Raw genomic sequence first — 26,498 nt, forward strand, 5'->3', positions numbered from 1 at the left:
CAATACTTGGGAAAGGATTACCATTTTTACTAAATATGTATGATTTACCAGTGCAGTAGTACTGGTAAGAAACAGACTGAATATAGATATGTGGAGTAGATGCGTACATTGTTTTGGTATTTAACGAATCTTTAAAAAACAATATTAAAATGGTGCACATGGCTAAGTTCTTATATCAGACTGGGGAAGTTTACCTCACAAAATCAAATCAGCTGTAACATTAAAACATTTTATACACATAGTAAACAACATTAAATTACTTCTGGCTTTTAAAAAAACATTTCACTAACCTTTTTAATTCTCTTTTTGCATAACAAATAAAATGAGTAACGCCTAAAGTTCAGATATGCAACAGATATTCAAGGTAACTGACTAGCTATATTAAAATGCGCCATAAGAAAGCTCTCTGATAATTTTCCATTTGGGAAGCTGATTGATAATTTTGTGAGGTACCTGTCACTCCAAAACACTCAGGAGTTAATTACCTGATATACCTACTCAACATGGGTAATTTAAAAACTGAACTATAGAATGTGTCATTTATATACAATGCACATCATTTGCTAAATATGGCACAGATGCTAAGTGTTCACATCCACAAGTCTTTGCCACAGAACATGTTCAGGTAAAATACAACACAGAAGAATAGAAAAGTGCCTGTAACCAAATAAAAGACACACAAGTAGTAATAAATTAAATCTTATTAAAACCGATATAAAAATTGTTCAAGTGTTCAAAGTATCAGATATGTCATGCAACAGAAAGACAGACGATTCAGATAGGTACACCATGCATTATAGTTTGCATTCGTGCTGTCTGTAACCATACTCCTTGGCCAATGAGTGCTAAGTACCTGAGGCAATGTCAGTCTTGCGAGCAAAACCAGGAACATTCCATCTCTCAGTCTTCTGTACAAAATGTTTTAGGGAAGCTATGCTTCAGAAAGTTAACCAGGCAACCTCAGGCTCTACAGTGATACGTTGCTGCATTGTAAGAGAGCTGTACTGGGCCATACGTAAGGAAAGAGATCATTACTTAATTACATTTTCCAGGCAATGCAGTTCACTATATACCAACCTCTTTACCAAAATGTGCTCACTTGAACTTGCCAAGTTTGCACACTAAGAAAAGGTCTTCACTGAACATAACCTTTTTTTTTTTTTTTTTTTTTTTTTTGGCACAAAACCGTTCACATTCTCAGATCAAGCTCTTCACCACACAAGAATGCAGATATATTAACCTGCATAGTACACCAGTGCTTATCCAACCATATAGTAAACTACAAACCAGTAAAGTGCCTCCACTTTGCTAACTAGCAATTCTCCCTCCTTCCAAGGATAGCACCAGTATAGTTACACTTCGGACAAGGGAGCGTTCTTGCCAAGCTCTTTAATTCCCTGGAGAATTCGCTTCATATGACCCACTTTCGTTATCCCCAGGTCCTACAAAAGAAAAGGAGAGGAGGGTTTTGTTTACAAAAGAGAAAAATCCCAACACGATTCAGCCATGCAGCAGATACAGAATCCTTTACAGTTCATTGTAAGTAATTTGCAACAGCAAACGCATTTCTAAATGTGGAAATAGCAAAGTGTTATCTAACGTTACAAAAAATATACATTACAGACAACTTATCATGAACCTCTTTCTATTCAGCACAGAGAGTTACTTACCTGCAATAACCGCTGTACGTCACACAAACCCTTACTTTTGTGTTCTCCTGACTTCTGTGCACAGCCATTAGGTTTTTTAAATTTCCAGAAATTGCTCAATCTCCCTCTCCTCTCTAACGTAGCAGTTGTTGGCTTCAAAGGATGTGATAGATCATAGCTTCCATCCATCAATTTTTATTTTATCTGTGGCCCTAACATGCCTATCTTAATCAGCAAATATGCACATCCCCATGGGAAAGTGGATGTAGGTCTACAGGTATATAGGACAACTTTCCTTCAGAGAACAATAGCTAAGGCTAGAGTGAATTTGTCAGTCCAGAAAGGTAAGTATCTTAACATGGATATGCTTGGTAATTAGAGGAAAGTTTCTGACAAACATGACAAAGACATCCAGAAGGAAAATGGGAAAGTACACATGAAACAAATCTGAATGTATTGTATAACTTTCTCTATGTACATCAATGTGGCAGTTAACATCAGCTGAAATGTTCTCAATATTGTTTTCTGGGACCCAACTTTTCAGGACTGGCACTAGCAAGGACCTCTTAAGAAAAGGCTGCCTCTCCCCACCCACCCACACCTTTGGAACTCATTCCCTTTGGCAGTGAATTTGCAGAATTTCAAGGGCATTGTGCAAGAATTATTTATTTGTTTCAGCTTACTCATTGTCATTCACTTTATTTCAACAATTTGTCTACATTTTTTGCAACAGCCATCATACTTTTATTTAACCCGGTTGCTGATGAAATTCGTTTTTTATTTTTTTGTAAACAGTGTGTAGTTGAAATAAAAAAGGAATCGAACCTTGTTTAATTGGTATTGGTCTAGTGGTCAGAGCAGCAGAATGGGATTCCTGACTCTGCTACTGACCATGTAACTTCAAGCAGTTTACCTAACCTTTCTGAGTCTCAGTTTCCCCACATACAAAACCCAGCTTTGTTAAACACTTTGAAATCTCCTTGGATTAATGATGCCGGGTAAGTACAAGGTATAAATATTATTAAAGTTATTTGAATAATTATGAACATATTAATATCTTCCACTTTAGGAGAACACATTTTCCACATCAAGGATAATAAAGAGGGAAAGAGCAGCATAAAATAATTCTTCTTATTTTAATGTACTGTAAAAACTGTAGTAACAATATATATCCTGGTATGCACACTTTCCACAAAGAGTTCATATATATGTTTTCTGCAGTTATCAAAAACTCTGGAAATAAGCACTGATATTAAGATATTATGCAATTTAATTTCCATTTACCAACCTGAGACAAGGAGAGTGTGGTATAAAATTGAAAGAAATCCCTTTCTCTCTATAAAATTTAAGTGGGTACAAACCGAACACATGGGCCTCTCTTCACCTTTGAAGATTTGAGTTCAAATTCAGGTTAGGCTGGAAATGGAAAGAAATCGGTCCTGTTTCCTAATGGACAATTATCTACACTACAGCTCAAGATCATCATATATGATGATTTGGCATAGTTAGAAGGTCCTGCTCAGAATGGACCCCAGACTAAAACTGCAAGGGTTTTGCACATTTAGTTGGATTGACAGACTAATGTGAAGAAACTTGTAGCACATCTGTCCGTACTGCACTTTGCTCTATCCTCTGCTGTCAACCTCACTCTTTCTTGAGTACTCAACAAAAACATCTAAGAAAGAAAAATAGTTAATGTATGCAACAATTATTAAATGCCCATAATGACTACTGCAACTTTTTTCCTGAGAACGAACTGGCATAAGGCTATAGATTCGAAGTTGGAGAAATTTTCTTATTTGCCTTCAAGTTAATTTTCTAATGAGGAAAAGAAAAGTTCAAAGCAACTACTCAGAAACCTCCTTGCAACAATTTGTCACAGGATCTACTGTTTCCATCTAAATTACAGTCACTACAAAATAGAATGAAAATAGAATATATATCTTTCACCATCACCACCAAACTTGGGCATGCATTTGATGATGCTTTGCCAGGATTTTCATTCGTAGGATTTTTTGGTAGTTGAGCATTGTAGCAGGATTTTGTCAGATTTCAGGGATTAGAAAGAGGACAGGATCGTGTTATGACACTTCCAACATATCAACAGCTCTTTCCCAACCCTAGGCCTCAGACTCTCATTACAAATTCTCCTGGCCCCTCAGTTAAAGTTTGCCACCCTCAAGAAAACAAAAAAACACAGGTAAAATAGTTCTGAATTTTCACTTGTGGAGATCTTCCCAAATCATTCTGTTGAGAAGACAGCACATATGACAACTTTGGAAGCCATCTAGATGTCAAAAAGTTTGCAGGGATTTTTTTTATTCTGACTTTTGCCCTACACACAGGGAGGGATTTGGAACAGCAACACACTTCAAATCATTCACAAAGTAGACCCCACCCTCCAAAAGCATACATTAATTACCTTATATATGGTACCATATATCTCTATTTAACTGACATCTGATTAATGAACTTCCATTTGTCCAACATTTGTTCCATTCTCTGGGTTTTCAAAGACGGCAGGCTAACATATGTTGAAAGGGGGACCCACAGCACAATTTCAAGTCTAGTTCCAGAGCAGGACCTTCTCCCCCCACCCCCATCCTTTCCATGCCACACTGCTAGGCTACATTGCCAGCCCATCTCAGTTTCTACCGCCCAGTGATGTAAGTACTCAAGAGGTCCTTGAAAAATAACTGGAGAAGAACCTGATGAAAGTTCTTGCAACAATTTTTTTCTTAAATTGTTGTCAGCTGTCAGGGAATCTTCATCTGTACTATAGTCTGGAGGTGAGGCTAGAGACGGTAGGCTGCCTAGCCAGCTTTGCCCCCTGCCCCCCGGCCAATAAAAAGGTTTGCCACTCAATCTTTGACAAAAAGGGTTCCATTCTAATATTTCCAAAAAAATAATACATATAGAATTCTCTGTTAACATCTTTAAGATCAGAGATTTCTTCTAGCTGTATTACTAATTTAACAAAGACATCCAATAAGGCCAAAATCTAACAAATCTCAAAGGATTTTTTTTATATTCTCTAAAGGAGCTTTTTTTGAAAACTGTAATTCCTATGAGAGACACAAGGTGGGTGAGGCAGCAGCTTTTATTCGACCAACTTCTGTTGGTGAGAGACACAAGGTTCACGCCCTATGCCGACAGGAGGGGTTCTCCTTTCAGCGCAGGTAAGCCACCTCCCCGGGAAGCAGTAGCTAGATTGACTGGGGGGTCAGGTCGGCTTAACTACACCACCCTGGGGTATGGATTTAATTTTCTAGTGTAGATCAGGCCACGGAGCTCTTCTTCAGGTCTGGGAAATGTACTTAGGCCTAGTCTACTGTAGGAAATTAGGTTGGTATAACGACATTGCTCATGGGTGTAAAAAATTTGCACCATAACTCTAGCAAAGTTATGAATTGGGAGCTTAAACCCATAACTTTGCTAGACACTAAAAATCATGGACTGAATAGAGATATCAGCTTTATAGCTTATTACAACAAATCTATAACACACTAACATCTCCCCTCAAGCTGTCTTTCCCCTGCTCCCCCTTTTCCCTCCTCCTTTACTGGAGTGTGTTGGAGTGCCACTTCATCTTGAATGGTCCATTGAAATATATGTTAACTAATTAGGCTAAACAATCTGTTCCATCTTGTATTTACCTGTGACACTGAGTACGTTTCTCAGACCTGAAGAAGGGCTCTGTGTAAGGTCGAAAGCTCATCTCTCTCACCAATGGAAGTTGATATTGATATTGAGATAATGATATTATCTCACCCACTGTCTCTGTCTAATATCCTGGGACCAACACAGATACAACAAACACTTAATTCCTATTACTCAGTAAACAAAAACTAAAGATGAAAACAATACACAACTCGCACCATACATTTCAGTTTGACTCTCACTATACAACCATCCAGATTCTGCATCTTCAAATATCGGACGCACTTCTGGGCTGAAATCTTTCGATAGAGACATTAGAACTACAGTACCACTGTGGCCCAGTAGATACTCTTGCAGCTAGGAATATTAGCAACCAGCTCTCATGCACAGGAGCAGTTTTAAAATGCTAGTAACTGTTAACATTTCTTTCTGTAAATTAGTAGAGAGGTTAATTCTCAGGGAGAAGAACTCAGCTACAATTTTCCTATTTTTGAGTAATCCATGTGAAAACAAGCACTTTAAATGCCTTAACAATATAGAATTGAAGCGTTGGGACGCGCTGAGGGAGTCTGCTTGCAGAGCAGACAAAGGGAACTGAGGTCTCAGTCAGCCTTCCTTCCGCAGCTTCTGTGGCATTGACACTCAATGTTTCATTCCCACGACCATCAAAGGAAGGGAGAGATCTTGTGGATGGAAGGTCCATGCTAAGATCAGCTACCTGGGGCTTGGGAAGGGGCATTATGAAGGGACAAGAGAGGCAGAGTCTTGAGGGACGTCTGGCACTGCTGGCAGATGTTCTCCGTTTTGAACAGGTGCCACAGAGGCACAAACTGAGTCCAGGACACACCAACTAGGGCAGAAAAAAGACTGGTGTCAGGGGCTCCTCAGCTTGTTGAGTTACTTTCAACCCACTTGGATGCTGGGGTGAGGAGGAAGTGGTCACATTCCAGGACTGGGGATCTGGTTCATGAAAGGGCTTTCCTGGTGCTACAGTTTTGCAGTAACCCTCAGATAGTAGAGGAGAGAGGTGGGCCAGCAGGCTCAGATATAATGGGCAACAGACAGAAGCCATTTCCCATAGCTCAGGCAAGATGAGAGGTAAATCCACTGCAGACAGTCTAGGGAACAGGATGGTTACATACAGGTGATGGATCAAAGACCATGCCACATAGTACAAGCACAGGCCTTGTACAAATGTGGATCGCAATGAGGAAAGGATGTACGTGGATCCTAACTTCCATGTGTATTGAAGACCAATTAAGTTTTCACATTTCAGTAGTCATGTGGGAGAAAAATATGATAGGGGAAATTTGTGGATGTGTTTTCCAGTGTCCTTGTAGCACAGGGATATATCTTTGATCAACTCAGCAGTCAGAAAATTGTAGGTGCCGAGCACTGTCTCTAATTGACAAGCTGAATTCAGAGTTCATGCCAGTATGGTTTGCAACAAACAGGCTGAGTGCTCCACTCAACTATTCAGATATGCTGCTATAACACAAAAAACACAAACATTTGGCCAAAGGGTCTGCTGGGATTTAATGAGCACTTTTGGTGAAAGTTCCACAGCAATTCTGGCAAAAATATGAAACACTCCCAACATGACACTGTGGTTACTGCATACGACCCAGCCTCTAGTTAATGGACAGGGGCTTCCCTGCACCACTGGAATTAAAAATCAGTCTGATTCATCATTTGCCCTAGCTTCCAGGAGAGTCAGTTAATGGCCATGTTGCAGAAAGCTACTTGGTTAAGTTTCAGTTTGATCACACAATCAAAATTATCCTTGAATAAGGCCAGAGGGACTTTACTTGCCTACTGTAATGCTGTTTACTACCAGTCCATTCCAATAATTTTAATCTCTTAGGTTTTTCCTTTCAAGGAAGCCACAGCCCTGGGGTGCCAAGTTTCCTCTCTAGCTTTTGAATCGTCTAGTCCCTGTTGAGAATGACTGCACTGCACCTGAAGCTTGGGGGGAGGAATGTAGCAGTGCTTTACAGGTGTGGGGGAAGGAAGGAGATCAGAAGCTGATCTAAAAATGGTGGGTGGAAGTCAGCATGGCAATGCTGACTCATCCCCTGGGTACCTATGTGTGGAAGGCTTTAAAAGGGGCAGATTCAGGCATTAAAAGCCCTTTCTCCATGCAGCGGACAAGGCAGCACCCACCCTCCTTTCCTCTTGTCAGGGTTCCTTCCTGACTCTGAACTCTAGAGTACAGATGTGGGGACCTGCATGAAAGACCCCCTAAGCTTATTCTTACCAGATTAGGATAAAAACTTCCCCAAGGTACGAACTTTGCCTTGGCCTTGAACAGTATGCTGCCACCACCAAGCGTTTTAAACAAAGAACAGGGAAAGAGACCACTTGGAGACGTCTTCCCCCCAAAATATCCCCCCAAGCCGTACATCCCCTTTCCTGGGGAAGGCTTGATAATAATCCTCACCAACTGTACAGGTGAACACAGACCCAAACCCTTGGATCTTATGAACAATGAAAAATCAATCAGGTTCTTGAAAGAATAATTTTAATTAAAGAAAGGTAAAAGAATCACCTCTGTAAAATCAGGATGGAAAATACTTTATAGGGTATTCAGATTCAGAACACAGAGGATCCCCCTATGGGCAAAACCTTAAAGTTACAGAAAACAGGAATAAACCTCCCTCTTAACACAGGGAAAATTCACATAAAACAAAAGATAAACTAATCCACTTTGCCTGGTTGCAATATTGGAGACTTGGATTAGGATGGGTTGGAGAAGATGGATTTCTGTCTGGCCTCTCTCAGTCCCAAGAGAGAATAACCATGTAAACAAAGAGAAAGAAACAAAAGCCTTCCCCCCCCACCCCGAAGATTTGAAAGTATCTTGTTCCCTTAATGGTCCTTTGGGTCAGGTGCCAGCCAGGTTAGTTGAGCTTCTTAACTCTTTACAGGTAACAGGATGTTGCCTCTGGCCAGGAGGGATTTTATAGTTCTGTATACAGAAAAGTGATTACCCTTCCCTTTATATTTATGACACCTCCCCTCGAGATGCAAATATCAGGTTGGGTTAGGACTTGCTGTGGGCATAGTGCTAGTCACTCCTTTTTAGGGGGACTGAGAAGGAACATTTTCCCTCACCACCAAATTGGCTTCGGTGGAGTAGGGTTTTTCCGCCTTCCCCACAGTGGGTGTCAGGGAGGACCTATTATGGTAAGGAGGAAAGGTTGCTAGGCTCTATGTCGCAACTTATTCTGTAAGCATGGGGTGGATGTCCAGTGCAGGTACTCCATAGAGAAGGCATTCAGTGACCAGATAAATGGGCTGGTAAAGGACTTTAAAAGGAGGTGCTAGTTAAAGGAAGAGAATGGGGGGTGGGGCAGGTTCGGGGCTTCTATGATTGGTATGGCAGAGAGCCAACCCCCTTTCTTATAGTCCATGTTAACCCTCCCCTACAAGGTGGGGGGGTGGATGCTAATATCTAAGCCAGGGGTTGGCTGGGGGACCTGGATGAAAAATGAAGCGTGGTTGATAGAAGCCCCACATAGTTATTTAAATGAACATGGAGTTGCCTGCACTGTATACTTTTATCTGCCAGATAGTCCCAGACATCTAATAATAAAGCTGCGGCCTCATTAAATCCATATAAAGTTTCCTTCTTTCAGTATAGCTGGACAATGGGCAATTACACCAGAGACTGGAAAGTTGTCTGTGATGTATTATTTGGATAATTTTCTGTTTCTTGGTTCTTGCAGGTTTGGACTCTGTGAGGCCTCAATGGAAGCATTTAATTCAGTGACAAAGAGGCTCCGGGATCTCACTGATGCAGGATAAAACAGAAGGACCAGTGACATGTATCAAACAAGACTAAGTACATTACAAGAACACAACTACCTATGCCAACAACATTCCTCCTATGGCAGATATACAATGTCAGCACTCTCTTATCAGGAAGTATTCCAGGCTTTGGGAGCAATTTTTAAAACAATTTAATGGAGCATCCTTATAGATGTCCACATGGAAAAATAGCCTAGACATGCAGCAGTATTCAAATGTGGCTGGACACAATGACTTGTGTTTTAGATGTAAATGTTAGGATACTGTATAAATTGAAACCTCTTGTTTTATGCAGTATGAGAAGTTGCAATTTGTTGCATGCAGATTTCTCAAACACATTATCAAAAGGTCATGATTTCTGTTTCAGTAAAAAGTAATTTAATGAATCCCCAAAGATATTTTCTCTATTACATATAATGGACACACTTAAGTAGATCCAGAAAAAGACCAGCAATCTCAAACACCACCATTTCAAAGAGCAAAGTAACTATCATCTGCCAGGCTAATATTTTTCAATACATTAACACAGGGGTGGGAAAACTTTTTGGGCCGAGGGCCACATCTGGGTGGGGAAATTGTATACAGGGCTGGGGCAGGGGGTTGGGGTGCAGGAGGGAGTGCGGGGTGTGGGAGGGGGTGCGGTGTGCAAGAACGGACTATGGGCAATGGAGTGGGGCAGAGGAGGGGTGCCGACTGCAGCAGGGGGTTGGGGTTCAGGAGGGGTGCGAGGTGCAGCAGGGGGCTCAAGGCAGGGAGTTAGGGTGCAAGATGCAGGCAGGGAGTTGGGGGGTGGGGTGCAGGAAGGGTTCAGGTTCAGGGGTGGCAGCGGCGCACACCGGGGCCAGGGTAGGCTCCCTGCCTGCCTGCCCTGGCCCCATGCCGTGCCTCTCCGGGAAGCGGCCAGCACCATGTCCCTGTACAGCCCCTGAGGAAGCGGGGGGCACAGGGCTCTGCGTGCTGCCCTTGCCACGCCTCCAGGTACCTCCCTCGAAGCTCCCATTGGCTGCGGTTCCCCGTTCCCGCCAATGGGAGCTGAGGTGGGGCAGTGCCTGAAGGCAAGGGCAGTGCCTGAAGGCAAAGGCAATGCACAGAGCCCTCTGCCCCACCCCCACAGGGATGTGGTGCTGGCCGCTTCTGAGAACGGCGCGGGGCCTGCAGCACCACGGGGGCAATCCTGTGGGCCGGATCCAAAGCCCTGAGGGGCCGGATCCAGCCCGCGGGCCGTAGTTTGCCCACCCCTGCACTAACATTTCTTCTCCCAAAACATGGTTCTTATTTATTTGAACTGAACAGGGAGGAATGATTTTTCATTTTTTAAATAAGTGATCTCAGAAAGATAGAAGGCTTGATTTTTTTCACAAAATTAAAAACTGACCAAAAACAAAACAAAAAGCTGTTTTGAAGGATATATTTGGACACCTGACAAACTCATAAGCCTGCAAATGGCCAATGCTGAAGACTATCATCAAACTGTCCATCTTCCACACACTGACTACTGAAGTAATGTATTCATAATTTTAAATGAACTTTTACCTGCTGACCTTGCACTAGATACATTTAAAATAATTATCACTAGCCTAATAAATTGATTATGAACAATTCACCTTCCACACCAATCCTCTTTACTAAATCTAGTTAAAACTGAGTTTTTTTAAAGTTAACACTGTAATATATTGATGTAAGTAAGACAATGGGAGTGCTTTCACTGAGCTTGATGAAACATACTATAATTCTATATGAAGCATGAGAAAAGATAATCTCCAATATTGCTAATATCCATGGCTTGAAAATACAGGACAACATGTAAGAAATTCAGGCCACAGGACAGCGTGTAGTAATTTACTGCATATTTGCACAGTATAAGCCAAGCTACAAGCACATAACAGAAGCAAGGACAGTAGAAAGGTTTTGTTTTGTTTTTGTCAAAGAAAATTCTAAAGAGCAGAAAAGTAGCACAAAGGAAATACCTTAAGATCTCGCCTTTCCAGATGTAAAAGCTCAGAGCCTCGGATGTCATGGCTGATGAAGATTTCTTTGTACTCTCCCAAACTGAGCAGATCCAGCCAAGCAGCAACTTCATCTGTGCCCCATTTTTGAACTACCAAAGTTAAGAGCAAAACCCCCTTAATTTCTACATGCTCAAATGCATTACAAGCAAAGGTTAGGCCAAAGAGTGTGGAAAACAGAGTAGAACTGCCGTGCTAGCAAAGGGAAAGGTTAAAGGCGTCATTTCCACAAAAACTGAGTTTCTTTTTACATGCAGGTTAGAGGTTAGCAATAAATATGAGAAGGTATCTAAACAAAGATGGGGTTCTTTGCTTTGCAGCCGAGCTTTCAGCTTTACTCCAGTTTCCTCAATAAAGCCATCAAACCTCATATACTTCAACAAATTCACTTTTAATCATCTTAGGACCAGTGGTGCAAGGTCCAAGTTTGTTCCACTGTATACTAATGACACTTTATTGGTTCAGTGCAGCCAGAAATAACACACACTTCAAATACTAACTAAAATGTAAAATCAACATATATACTGTACTCCTATAGAGATCACAGCATGCAAGCCCAACTTTACAAGTTTTTCTAGTGTTCTTAATTAATGCAACAAATATTCTATTAACCATACTGGTTACATAGGCCATTAAAAAGCTCTCTGTCAACATTGTTCTCTAAGGTTAGTTGCCCACATTAGTCTTAATAGGCCAAGTTTATTCAAAGTAGGTTTATGTTACTATTATTCTTTTGCACCTTTGTTTATCTTTCATTCAATGCTGATTAGCTTCAGACTGAAGTACTCTAATATGTTTTATATTTTAACATATTAGAGAACTGAAAAGCTAAATTCAGATTAAAAACTGTAGAGAGCTTGTTTTGCATTTGAGGGCAGTGTAGCACACTGCCTGCTGTGAAAGACCAAGGCGTGGGAGCAGTTTTAGGTCTATTGTGACACCAGTTATTTTCAAGGCATAATATCAAGGCAGTATGTTCACAGAAAACAGTGGGGAGAGAGGAGAGTGGAGTTTGTTCAACTTCTACTAACTAATTAAGAGAGCAGGATTTTGTTTGATGTACAAAATTAACTGCAGTGAAAACTTATTTGGGACGTTAAGGGACAACTGGTTCAATTAAACAAGTGTTAATGAAAGCCATTGTGCAGCCTCTCTCAGACTACCCTGAAAAACCGGAATCAGTGCTTTATACAGAAACAGAACTGGTTTATGTATGACTTGTGTTGGCATGGAGTTAGTTAAACAAAACCACCCAAACAGACACATGGGACCTTCTATCCCAAAAGTAGATGGCAAAACAGTAGCTCCTGAAGTATTTTTTAAACTACTTCTTCTATTCACCTAGTTGTTTGGGGATCCTATTGACACACACCTGCGAAATGTACTGCATGAAATCCTCCTCCCTTTGAAGTCATCAATCAGCAAAACTCCTCCTGACTTCAATGGAGCTAGGATTTTATCCTCTAGGTGTTGCACATTATTTTAGCTGTTATGAAAGATATGAAATCATGTTTTCTTCCAAAAGTTATGATCTTTCTTGCAATGTCAAAACACATACCAGGCTGAGGGCTGCTCTTATGCTTTTGGACTTTTTCCTTTTTAAATTTTGGCACTATGCGAAATACTGTACTTCTGTTGTTTCTCTTAGAATAATCCAGAGGGGGATCCTGCATGGAAAAAGAGGAAAACAACCACTAAACTTTAAAAATGCCTCACATGATGATGGGGAATTCTAATTTACTCTTGTCTAGTGAAGTAAAATTATGTTCACTTAGAAGTAATCACCTGACCTACCTCATCATCATTTGGCTGGAAAACATAATAAAGCCATGGAATCTCAGCAAGTTTTCTCAATTCAATCTCCACACTGTGTAATGCATCAGACAGCAGCTCCTCATGGGGAGGATCCAATTGCTATTTATGAACAAACCAGAAAAAGAATGTTAAATGGCTGCCTTATACTGAAAGTAAACAAATGGGGGATTTCTTACCCCATTTAATTTCCCTGCGCATGCATTTCACCATTCTAGAGACTGCATTTGGGTTGGTCCTAACTACAAGAATGACAAACAGCTAAAACTTTGGTGTGTGCCCACCTATCTATTTCTGCCATCACTCATCGTACTCCAGAAATATAAATGGAGATTTAAAGCACAAGGGAGAGTCTCCCAAACTAATGGATGTACAAACCCAGAGAATCCAATGTACAGTAAGAAATTCCCTAGTCTTGTGGCCTTCTACCTCCATCAATCCAGAAGCACAACTGGTAATCAGCACAGTGCCAAATGTAGAAATATTAATATTTTGTGCTTTTCCCAATTCTGCTATAAGCTCATAGTTGTATGCTCTCATTGCTGGACTATGATGTCACGTAAGAATGGAGGTAAGAATTTTAAAAAGGCCAGTGGCCTGGAGAAAACTTAGATAAAAAACAGCATCAGAGAAAACAAGTGTAACTTATAGTGTCAGGAAGCCCAAGGTTGCCATTCCTCAAATTTTTTCATGTGATGCACAGCTCTTCTCTGGTTAGGAGGTAGAAATGGAATGGGTGGAGTAACCAGGCCATGAAGGCCTTTCCAAGATTTCAAAGTCCCTTTAATAGACTAAGCAAAGAATTAACAACTAGGACAGGGGTCAGCAACCTTTGAGAAGCAATGTGCCAAGTCTTCATTAATTCAAGGTTTCGCGTGCCAGTAATAAAATTTACATTTACAGGGACCCCCGAGGGAACCCCAGACTGGCAGCGGGCTGAGCGGGGCCGGCAGCCAGGACCCTGGCTGGGAGGGGTCCGGGTGGCTGGAACCCCAGACTAGCAGCAAGGTGAACAGAACCCCAGGCCGGCAGCGGGCTGAGCGGGGGTCAATGGCTGGGACCCTGGCTGTCAGCAAAGTGCCAGTAAAAATCGGCTCGCATGCCGCCTTTGGCACACATGCCACAGGTTGCTGACCTCTGAGCTAGGAATTTCCAAATTCTAATCCCAGCTCTCACAGTGACTCACACTGTCTCTCTGGAATGAGCAGGGGGAAAAGTAGGTATGTTGGGGTCAGAAATAGTAACTAGCCCTTTGACAGCCCACTTAATCAATTGCTCTAAAAAAAAAAGAAAGATAAAAATCGTTATCCCCTTTTGCAAATAAGGAAAAAAGAGGTGTGCAAGAAGGCATCTTTGTTTTGCTGAAACCAAAAAAAATCCATACCGAATTCCACATTCAGGTTATTTTGAAAATGACCACCAAAATTAGTACAATTGCTCCCATTTGAAAATGAATGTAATATCCACTAATAATTTATTTTATACTCCTTCCACATTTTCAGTCTTCAGTATGCCATAGAGTTTTGTACTGAAATGTAGCACTGCATAGAAGTTGTAATGGAGGAAGCTGGAAATATCAGCTGAGACTTTTGGCACCAGGAAAGGGGTTAGTGGTCATTTGTGATATGGGATAAGCACAATAGCTGGATATTTCTGCTAAAAAGAGCCATCATGTTGAAATTTTAATTTGCCATCATGAGGTTTCAAGGTAAACACCCCCACTGAGATCGATGGGACCATTCACATTTCTCAGAGATACAGTTTAGGGTTGGGAGCAGACTCAAGCAGACACATGGCATCAGTTTAAACTGCCATTACATTTTCAAAATTTCAAATTTAATTTTCATAATTCAGAGGCCTTGAAAGTTCATTATATTTTCTATTGAAATGAAAGCATAGATTCGAGGGCACAGTTCTGCATCGAAAGGTTGGATTCTGTGTCAAATTCTGCAGAGTTACAGAATACATGGTATCCTGGATTTGATTTCAAGAGTCCATTTGTCTGTGGCCAAGACAGTCCAGAGTGGTGCTCCTGCAGACTTTATCTGTGGGGTTGGACCTGCTGGATAGCAAAGATTTACACAGTTGTTGAAAGGGCTTTTGATCTCTAGTTCTGGAGAAATTTTTTTTTTTGAGATATCTTGGAAGGTAGAATTTAATTATAGGTATAGTAAAATACTTTCTTCCTTCCTGCCATTTCTTCCTTCCTGCCCTTGGAAATCTTAGTTTTCCCTTGTTATGGGATTTTTTAAAGGGAATATTTTAAAGAAGTTTCTAAGATTTATGGAGAAAATACAAGAGTCACAGCAGCCTTAATTCCCCCCCCCTCAGGCTGCTTGAGGTTCTCTGAGCTGCACAGTGGTGTTTGGGAGAGGTTTGGAGTGTGGGCATAGATAACAACGAAGCCTCTCTCTTTCCACTGAGGAAGACATCACTTTAGAATGTTTTCATTTTCTGGATTATTCTGTTTTTGCTTTATTCTTCTCAGGGGAAGATGAAAGAAGTGGACCAGTCCAAATGGTATGCGTTTCCTCAGATGGCACCTATCTACGGTCTCACAAAGAGTCTCAGAGAATTACATTTTGGCAGTGGAAAATCAATTAATTCTGAACTTATGGTGAGAAAGTGCACTAAGGGCTTGATCCTGCTCCCACTGAAATCAATGTTGAAACTCCAGCAGAGATAAGAGAATTGACCAATTTAGTGCAAGATCTCTTCTCTGCATGTCGAACAGACCATGAAGTCTTAGAACCTCACTGTTTCTAATGGAAAGATTAGCCCAGCAAATTAGAGTCGGACTTGTCAATTAGATCTTCTTAATAGGGAGATGAGAAGTTTGAGATGGAAGGAGCAACACTGGTGGAGACAACCCCAGCTGCCTCCTCCCCTTCCCAAAAAAGATCAACAGGCAGTACAGGCAATGATGGCATCAACTGCATGGCTGTCAGGAGCACTGGGCGCAGGAAAGGGGAGTGTGGAAGGAATGGAGAGATGAAAAGAGGTAAAAATAAGGAAGGAGCAAATTAAGAGATCTGCTTCTTTGTCAGGGGAGATGGTTAAACTGGAGTATGGTGCGTGACTGGCAGTTTAAGTAACACCAAACGTTTCAGCTGTATCCATCACCTCCATGGGTCGGCCCAACCTACATGTTGTTTCAGCACTGATGGAAGTACAAGCCAACAAGACAGTCCAAGACTAAGTTTTACTGCTGATTCACAAATGAGAGTTCTGGGTATCTCTAAAGTCAACATGCGGACTGACACAGAAGATATATTGATATCAGATAACAGCCTTGTTTAAAAAAAAATGGTTTGGCACAGATACTCTAAGAGTAAGGTTGCTCCCTCTATTGGCTGAAAAATGAGGGGTGTCAGTGTGTATGATTTCCTAATTTAATCAGGTCCTATCATCCCTTGATACATTACACCACTTTTAGTATAGCATCCCAATCATCATCTGAAGACTGTTCGACGAAATTCCTTACCCCAAACATTTTTAAATCCAAATATTGCATTCTTGCCTTCACATTAACATATAGGAATTTGAAATCTCAGCAGATTTCTTCCCCTATATTTGATAAATTTATCTAAAGAGTTTTGATCCCTTCCTAAAGTTAAATAAAACAGAGCATGTGCCTAACATGTTAATACTTCTAGAAGTGAACTGCTGACAGAGTCTTCAGATGGCAATGACTTTTAGTCACTATGGAAATAGAGTGGATTTGTACCATTTATTTAGGATGTGAAAGGGTCTTTATCTTAATATCATGCCTTTCAGACTCAAGCCCCTCTACAGGAAAATATTCCAATCAATATCCATTTGTAATTATCACACACTTAGGGTAATTAATAAAATATTAATAAATTTTCTCCTGAATCTGAAGACTAAAGGCATGGAACAGACACAACCATTCCCACTTAGTGTATCAACTGATAGAAAAGCATGAGGAACCCTATCAAATGTACCAATTTCTAACTGTATGTCCAGAGCACAATGTGTTATTATTGAAGAACTTTACTACTTTTAGATCCACACACAAGCAACCAAGGGAAGAGATACAAGACTTTTAATGCCAACAAAACTCTACTGGACACTCACCAATTAACAAGGGTTTAGGAAGAGAAACTAATGCCTGCCATGCTGCAGGTGAATGGAGAACTAGGAGAACAATTCATAATCCATTTCAACTCAGATAATAGGTGTAGTATAAAATCCTCTGATCCAGCCTTTTAAAGGTTCTGAGGTATAGTATTTCATTGCACTATAACCCTATGGTGCTCCTTCAGAGAAGCATGACTTACACAGTGACAAGTTACACAAGATGTTTATGAGTAAACAGATTAAACATTTATTTTATCTTCTTACCAAAGGAACCCTTCCTACTAGTAGAGATTCAGTTTCATTATGTAGTGCCTTCACATTGACAGCTATTTCAATGGCAGTATTTCTGGTAAGACTCTGGGGAATAGAAGCAGAACAGTCAAATAAGTTAAACTGTGAGCACAAGTACATTGAGTTTACAATCCCAACCTTAGGCAGTTTTTCCAAAATGAACCAGCTTGATTCAGCTCTGCTTGACAAGTTTATTCTACCAGACCAAAGGCAATAAGATATAGAGCAATGTACATAGGCCAAAATCTGATCTCAGATGCATCTGTATAACTACCACTGAAGCTTGTGGGAATTTCACCTGTTTATTTAGGGGCAGAACAGACTGTATTAGTTTATGTAACCATCCAGAATGGAATGGCGGGGGGAAATGTACTGTATCTTTGCTGGCTGGTTTTCACCTGACTCGGTTTACTGAGGTCTCAGATGTACTAGAGCACCAAGTGACCAGCCGCATGTTCTTTATGACTGGTTAAGGGCCACTAGAGAAACTCTGGGCCTTTTATTAACAAGGATTGTTAATGAGGGTTGTTCACATCACCCTTGAGGGAGGCAAGCTGCCACACTTTAACAAGCAGTGGTTAGCCTGCATAGTTACTATGGTGATGAGGGCTTAAGTAGATTAGGTTAGGTTAGACAAAATTAGACCGACAAACTCATGTCCATGAAATCAGATTAGTGCCCAGATCTTGCAAAAGCTCAAATTGTGGGGGTTGGGCTAGGAGATAAGGAGCTCAGTTCTGCTCCTGCTGAAATTCTCCCATTAGCACCATGTCCTCCATTAAGGTGTGTGTGTGCATCTGTGTGAGTGTGCCCACGTGACTGTACCTGGGTGTAGTTCTTTGTCCATCTCCCAACACTCTGAGTCATGCCCTTAATGCGATGCTCTGCCTTGCCCCTGTATCTTCCTTTGCCCCGTTCACACACACCCCTATTTCCAATATACGTAATGTCCCACTCCCACTTAGGTCCAGTCGCCACAAAAGGGAATGTTTTTCTACCCAGCAGTACCTTCCTCCTCCCCAGTGGGAGCTGTCAAGTACCCTCTACCTCAGGGGGTCAGCAACCTTTGAGAAGTGGCGTGCCAAGTCTTATTAATTTAAGGTTCTGCGTTCCAGTAATAAATTTTACATTTACAGGCCCCCCCCGACAGAACCCCAGACTGGCAGCCCACTGAGCCGCTCAGCCCGCTGCCAGCCTGGGGTTCCGTCCACTGGCCACTAGAAATCAGCTTGCGTGCCGCAGGTTGCCGAGCCCTGCTCTACCTCTTCCAATGTGCTCCAGGTCTGTGGGGAAGGGAGTCTTTCTCCCCCTTCCTCTTCCCTTTGGTTGCCCCTGCTGGTGCTGCCTCGGCCTTTCAAACTCACTGCAGTAGAGTCTCAGCAGAGCCCATCAGCTATTAAGTGGCCCAACAAGCGTAAGAAGGGGGCGCTGAGGCTGCTGCTGCAGGGGCAGGAGAAAAGGCATTGTTGGTTTCCTCCCCATCCCATTGGGTGGTTGTGCCTATGTCACACTCTTAAAGTTAAGCAAGTTTGCAGGATCAGGAGCCTTGCATATCAATAACCTCAGCAGTTAACATATTAGCCATTGGAAAATGGTGACTGGGACTATAGGACTACTCCGGTGTCTCCAGAAACACTTCTGCACACAGGGGCTCCAGTTGATTTATAATTAAATAAGGCTCTGTTGTTCCTTTACCTCAGGAAACCTTGGATTGGCTTTATTTAATGCATGTGAACACGCATTGACAGCATGAGCCAGCTCCTGTTCCAACAGGTTGTGTATTTTTGCGGCTTCACAGATTCTACAAAAATATGAAAAACAGGAAAGGTACTTTGCCACTTTCTTTTACATCCAGTTAAAATGTGATTGAAATTAAAAAACATTGGCAGATGGAAAAGAAATATTTCACAGAACATTTACACAAGCTGTACTAGCTGTACTAAGCATATTGCTATGTATCTAAAGCTTAAATATAAGTATCACCTTAGACAACAAAGAACTTTTCTCTCTTGTCTAAATGACATTCTTAATACAGAAGATCTGCTCTGATATGAGGGCTTGAGGAACGTTTATTGTCTTAACTGGCATGTCATCCAACCAGCAATGGGTACATATAGATTATACTGATTAAACCAGGAATATTCATTCACATAATTCATACAGGAAACACATTCTGAAGAGAATTATTATGGTGGTGTCATGTGACAGTCTGTATACCCTGTTAGTGATGCGTAATAATACATGCAACATAAAATGCAACATAAAACTGAACTTGACCACTTGTGATCATTAAAATTCCAGTGCAACTTACAATCTAAGCACAATTTTTTACAACAGTAAAGGTATTAACCTGTGACCTGGCTACATTTCATTTTGGATAATTATATTTCATTATGCCTACATAAATTCCCCCTTTCTGCCTACCTGAATCATCCCTGCAATTTAAACTGAATATGCTGTTCTATAATTCCTGTCCTAAACTTGTTCAGTTAAACAGTTGCTCTGGTGCAGTGTCTGGTGCATGAAATGATTTCTATATTATAGCATTTGTGACAGTGAGCACCATAATACAGTCCACTGTAAACTGGTATTTTCACTTGTTCATAATGGTCTCAAAAACATTTTTTAAACTGAAAATATCTATGTTTGTCTCTGCCCAAAGGTGAGTGTTTTAAAAAACATATACAAGACTGGTTCGGCGATTTTTCAGGTTGAGATTGATGGGTTGACAGGAGGGAGGGTAAAAATTCCACACACACCTGTTGCAACTGAAATTTTGCGCTCACACAACTCAGATGGCGCTAGTTAGAAACATCAAATGTGGTGCTATCCTAGACATTGCTGAGCCAGGAAAAGCAATCCAAGTTTGAAGACAATCCCTGTTCTAAAATTATGAAGGTCTGAAAATGGTGTGTGTGTCTGCATGTGTGTGATAAAACATTTTTTATTTAAAATATAAGACCACCAAAAAGCTGATCTGTGTTAGTATTTTGAGAGGGTGCTGGAATATTTTAGCATGAAGGTGTCCTTAAGTTGCTGGAGGCTGTCTGATTTAGGACCACAGCTCTAAAAGGATTTAACATGATGCAGTGGACAAAGTCAGGAGGACAAGGACTCTATTCCCAGCTCCATCACTTGACTCAGAGTGTGCCCTTGTGCAAGTCACTTATTTTTCTGTACCTCAGTTTCCAACTGTAAAATGGAGAGGATGCTGCTCATCTTTGTAAAGCATATGGTGATTTACAGTTGAACAGTGCTTTACAACTGCCACATATTTTCACAAAGTTATTTAGTGCTTCCTATCAGCAGCAGCAAAATGGTGGCTCTAAGACCGAGATGTCAGGTCTTCAGACTGCTTCTCCAAGCAGCAGCCTAGCTCCCAGCAAATGGAGAGAAGGGTGGGGCCACCATCATCACATTGTGTGCCAGGGAAGGAATAATGATGAAGCTGCAGAGACATTGCCTGACATCTGTCCTCAGTGCACATTGTGGGGAACAGAGGGGAGTATGAAGAAGGGACTGGAAACACAGGGGTCTGTCTGTGGGGAGTCATGTGCTGAACTCAGAGATATTCTCTACACCTTTCTAGGCAAGAGTTCTTCCTACAACACAGAAAGCCAGTGAAAATGCAGGAGGGGTACGACAAGGCTGAAGCAGTGAAAACAGCCAGTGAAAGGTAATGAACTAAGAACAAGAATTTCTGCTACAAGCTGGTGGCTCAGCAGTGGGAAATGAAAGAAGAGAAAGAAAGAAAGACCTGGGTGTATTTGTCAATCAGACATGACTAGGAGCCAGCAAAGTGATGTAGACATAAAAAAGGCAAATGCTATCTAGGATGATTCAGATGAGGTATTTTCTAGTAGAGATAGGGAATTATTAAGGCTATCGTATAAGGCACTTCTAAGACCTCATTTGGAATATAGTGTACAATTCTGATCATCCATGCTCAAGAAAGATAAATTGAAACTGGAACAGGAGCAGCACAGAGCTACTTGGTTGATCAGGGGAATAGAAAGCTTAATTAAGAGAGGAGACTAAAAGAGCATAGCTTGTTTGGTCTAGCAAAATGAAGGCTGAGGGGGGATATGACTGCTCCTTATAAATACATCAGTAGGGTAAACACCAGGGAGGAAGAAGAGCTATTTAAACTAAGGGAGAACATTGGCACAAGAACAAATGGGCCATGAATAAATTTAGGCTGGAAATTAGAAGAAGGTTTCTAACCAACAAAGAAGTGAAGTTTTAAGATGGAGCTTGATAAATTTATGGATGAGATTGTATGATGGCATGCTGTGATAGCAAGGGACTGGACTTGATTACCTAGGAGATCCCTTCCAATCTGTGTCCCATGTTTCTCTGAAACATTCAGTAAACTGACTTAAAAATGAGTGAGTGGCTTTGCTTGCAGTACACGCAAAACAAATACTTTTATAAAAACAAACATTTGCTTCTTTGAAAGCATAGGGCCTTTATTTTAAAAAAAAGCATAAGGAATTCTTAGTGGGCCTTTTCGCTGTTTTTCAAGGGGTATCTCATGTAAAAATAAAAGAGCTTTGCAAGTTGCCTGGAAAAAGATGAGTGGTGATTTGGGGGATTAAAATGTTTTATAAGCTTTGCTGGTGGCTTTTAAAAATGTTTGTGACTCAATAAAAACATACTTTTCTTTGAAAAAGTGGGGTACTTCTATGAAAACTGAATTTTCACCTTCTTAAATTTTTTTTTGCATTTTAGGGGGAAACGGTTTCTGGGGTGAGTGGGAGAGCAGAATCAGTTCCGGGTAGGCATATCCTTAACAGCCAAAAATAATTTTTTGGATGCATTACTCAAGATTTGGAAAATATTGAAACCAACAGAATTTGAACTCCAAACTGACATTACCACACTTCTAAATAAAGTGTGGCTCTTGTGTACCTTGGTTGATGTAGAATGATTCAATGGATGGAATTCCTCTGCCACATAGAGGAAATGATTTGGAGCGCGACACTGAGGGCTTGTCTACTTGGGGACACTCAGAAGGTTAATCTTAATTAACTTTTAATGTGGATTAGTTAAACCACATTAAATCCATGTGGATGCTCTTACTAAAGTGTCCTTAATTCAATTTAGCTTAATTCACTTCCAAAGTGAATTACACTGAACCAAATTAAGGCCACTTGCATTTTGAATAAGAGCATCCACACCATGTTTTAATACAGTTTAACTAATTTACTTTAAATTCACACCTTTAGTTAATTCAGATTAATTTTCCTCAGTGGCCCCAAGTAGACGAGCCCTGAGAAGGCAAAAGAATTGGATGCATCATTTGAATTCCTGAGACAAGAAAGCAAAAAGGGATTAGTTTGTGTTTGATTATGAATAGAAGGATGGGAAAGTGTATGAGCCAAAATTTAAATTCAAAGTGGATTTCTTTAGTATGTCGCTGGATACAACACTGGTTTCATACAGCTTGGAGTTTTCAAATTAATAGCTGAAACAAATCATTCCAGCTTGTAACTGATTTGGAATGGAGAAAGGAACAGCAAAGCCTTGCTGAAATGATACAAACCACTAGAAATTCTTCACTGTTCTTGCGAAGAAAAGATTTCAGCAGATTAAGCCCTGGTCTACGCTGAGGGTGGGGTGGGGGAATCTATCTAAATTACGCAACTTCAGCTACGTGAATAATGTAGCTGAAGTTGACGTACTTAGATCGACTTACTGTGGTGTCTCCACCATGATGAGTCTACTCTGCCTGCACCTCTCGCGGCGCTGGAGTACAGGAGTCGATGGGAGAGTGCTCAGGGGTCGATTTATCGCATCTAGACTAGACGGGATAAATCGATCCCTGCTGGATCGATCGCTGCCCGCGGATCCGGTGGGTAGTGAAGACATACCCTTAGCCACACATGAGCCCCTAAAGGGCAAAACTTCAACTGATCAACAGTCAAGAGACCCTTGGGACTTGCAGCAGAATGTGAACTCTCATAACAATGAATATGTAAACAAAAAGGTAAGAAGGGTCTATCGGACAATTAGACTTGCTTAGACTTTGTTCCTGCAAATATTTAATTGTTCAGTAGTTTAAGAGTTAAGACTGTGCTTATGTTAAAAAATTGTTTATAAAAGCAGAAACTGTGCTGTGCATTTTCATTAATGCAAATAATTGGGTGATTGGGGAACACAAAATTTTTTGTGTTGGGGTAAGGAATAGGAGTCATTAGAGATAAAAGTTTGGCAGATGGAAGGATGGAGGAAAAGCCTGAGAAAAAATGTTAAGGATTGAACACCAATGTCTAAGGTTAAGGATTGAACACATGAGGAGCCGCAAGATATCAGAGATTAAAACCCTTTGTATTTTATGCACAGAAGAACTGTTCATAGATTCAGAGATCACACTAAGAGGCTGTTACTGGCTCAGGATTGAATTCTTTCCCAGGAATTTCGGGGGGAAATTCCACATCTGAGGGGAGAAGCAAGAAACTTTTCTGTGGCTTGTGGATTTTCTTTTAAATCGTGGATTTTTTAAGACGGGGTGGTTATTGGCATGTGTTTAATGTATTGTTCTGTTTATCACGTGGATGTCACCTCCACGTATGCACTGTATGTGTTTATTTTTATACATTTCTCACATGCACAGTTAGGATGTGTTTTGGGTTTAAATGTAACATTTTGGTGACCTCCAATTCAATCCAGTAACAATAGTATATTTTTAACTTTAATGTATCACTTATTCTTAGGGTTGTCAATTAATCGCAGTTAACTCATGAGATTAACTAAAAAAAGTAATCACGGTTAAAAAAATTAATTGTGATTAATCGCACTTATAACAATAGAATACCAATTGAAATTTTGAAATTTATTAAATATTTTTAAATAATTGAAATTTATTAAATATTTTTGGATGTTTTTCACATTTTCAATATTGATTTCAATTATAACACAGAATACATAGTGCACAGTTCTCACTTTATATTAATATTTGTTATTACAAATATATGCACTGAAAAAAGGATAAACAAAAGAAATAGTATTTTTCAATTCACTTCATACAAGTGCGGAAGTGTAGTCTCTTTATCGTGAAAGTGTAACTTACAAATTGCAGATTTTTTTTTTGGTTACATAACTGCACTTAAAAACAAAACAGTGTAAAACTTTAGAGCCTACAAGTCCACTCAGTCCTACTTAAAAAGAAAAGGAGTACTTGTGGCACCTTAGAGACTAACCAATTTATTTGAGCATAAGCTTTCGTGAGCGACAGCTCACTTCATCGGATGCATACTGTGGAAAATACGCTGTAGCTCACGAAAGCTAATGCTCAAATAAATTGGTTAGTCTCTAAGATGCCACAAGTACTCCTTTTCTTTTTGCGAATACAGACTAACACGGCTGTTACTCTGAAACCTGTCAGTCCTACTTCTTATTCTGCCAATCTCTAAGACAAACAAGTTTGTTTACATTGACGGCAGATACTGCTGCCTGCTTCTTATTTACAATGTCACCTGAAAGTGAGAACAGGCATTTGCATGGCACTTTTGTAGCCAATGTTGCAAGGTATTTACATGCCACATATGTCGTTTGCCCCTTCCATGCTTCGGCCACCATTCCAGAGGACATGCTTCCATGTGATGATGCTTGTTAAAAATAACAATGAAATGTGCGACTGTACTCCTTGAGGGGAGAACTGTATGTCTCCTGCTCGGTTTTACCTGCATTCTGCATATATTTCATGTTATAGCAATCTCGGATGATGACCCAGCACATGTTCGTTTTAAGAACACTTTCACAGCAGGTTTGACAAAACGCAAAAAAGGTACCGATGTGAGATTTCTAAAAAGAGCTACAGCACTCGACCCAAGGTTTAAGAATCTGAAGTGCATCTAAAATCTGAGAGGGACAAGGTGTGGAGCATGCTTTTAGAAGTCTTAAAAGAGCAACGCTATGATGCGGAAACTACAGAACTCAAACCACCAAAAAAGAAAATCAACTTCTGGCTGGTGGCATCTGACTCAGATGATGAAAATGAACATGCATCAATCCATACTGCTTTGGATTGCTATCAAGCAGAACTCGTCATCAGCATGGAAGCATATCCTCTGGAACGATGACTGAAGCATGAAGGGACATATGAATCTTTAGCACATCTGATACGTAAATATCTTGCAACGCCAGCTACAACAGTGCCATGTGAATGCCCGTTCTCATTTTCAGGTGACATTGTAAACAAGAAGCAGGCAGCATTATTTCCTGCAAATTTTAACCAACCTTGTTTGTCTGAGTGATTGGCTGACCAAGAAGGAGGACTGAGTGGACTTGTAGGCTCTAAAGTTTTACATTGTTTTATTTTTGAATGCAGTTTTTTTTTACATAATTCTACATTTGTAAGTTCAACTTTCATGATGAAGAGATTGCACTACAGCACTTGTATGAGGCAAATTGAAAAATACTATTTCTTTTGTTTTTTACAGTGCAAATATTTGTAATAAAAATAAATATAAAATGAGCACTGTACACTCTGTATTCTGTGTTGTAATTGAAATTATTATATTTGAAAATGTAGTAAACATCCAAAAATATTTAAAATAAATGGTATTCTATTGTTAACAGCACGATTAATCACAATGAATTTTTTTATCACGCGATTAATCATGATTAATTTTTTTAATCGCTTGACAGCCCTATTTATTATTAATAGTTAGGCATAAGAAAGATAATCATTTTCATTTGCTGATCATAAATATGGAGCCAAATATAACATGAATAAATTCTGTGCATTTATAATTTTTCCATCACTTGTTACCTCTCTCTCATTAATTTTAACTCAGTTACCCACTAGATAACTATTGGGTTTGTATATTAAAGCTATGTTCTTATGATCTCATCTAGTCCAAATAAAGAAAAGAGATGAGTACCACTTTTTATTGTACTTTCTATCTCTGAGAAATGGTACAGCTATGAGTTTAAAACAGTGATATTTGAAGAAGAAGTTATATGGCTAAACCTACTTTGATTATCAGAAAATAAAATATCAAAGTGTGTATTGTTTTATGTATGCAACAGGCCCAAATTAACAATTTTTGGTCAAAATTGTTTTTTGACATAAAATTATATTTTCGACTACACTAGTATTTTTCTGAAACGTGTCTGCTTTCTGCAAAACTGCTGAGTTTTCATCAAAAACTCTCTGGACAAA

General features: G+C 40.2%; 1 protein-coding gene across 1 annotated transcript in view; it reads right to left on the bottom strand.

Moving 5' to 3' along the window:
* Positions 1–628: 628 nt before the first annotated feature.
* DGKH (diacylglycerol kinase eta) overlaps positions 629–26,498 on the bottom strand; it is a 257,951-nt gene continuing 232,081 nt past the window's right edge. Inside the window, exons 26-31 of the mRNA XM_077811963.1 lie at positions 19,025–19,130; positions 17,303–17,395; positions 12,920–13,039; positions 12,684–12,792; positions 11,087–11,217; positions 629–1,442 (exon numbers count right to left, since the gene is read on the bottom strand). Coding sequence (XP_077668089.1) covers positions 1,353–1,442; positions 11,087–11,217; positions 12,684–12,792; positions 12,920–13,039; positions 17,303–17,395; positions 19,025–19,130 — 649 coding nt within the window. The 3' untranslated portion in view covers positions 629–1,352. The remainder of the gene's footprint in view (positions 1,443–11,086; positions 11,218–12,683; positions 12,793–12,919; positions 13,040–17,302; positions 17,396–19,024; positions 19,131–26,498) is intronic.

This window comes from Eretmochelys imbricata, chromosome 1 (genome assembly GCF_965152235.1).
Source record: "Eretmochelys imbricata isolate rEreImb1 chromosome 1, rEreImb1.hap1, whole genome shotgun sequence".
Lineage (NCBI taxonomy): Eukaryota > Metazoa > Chordata > Testudines > Cheloniidae > Eretmochelys > Eretmochelys imbricata.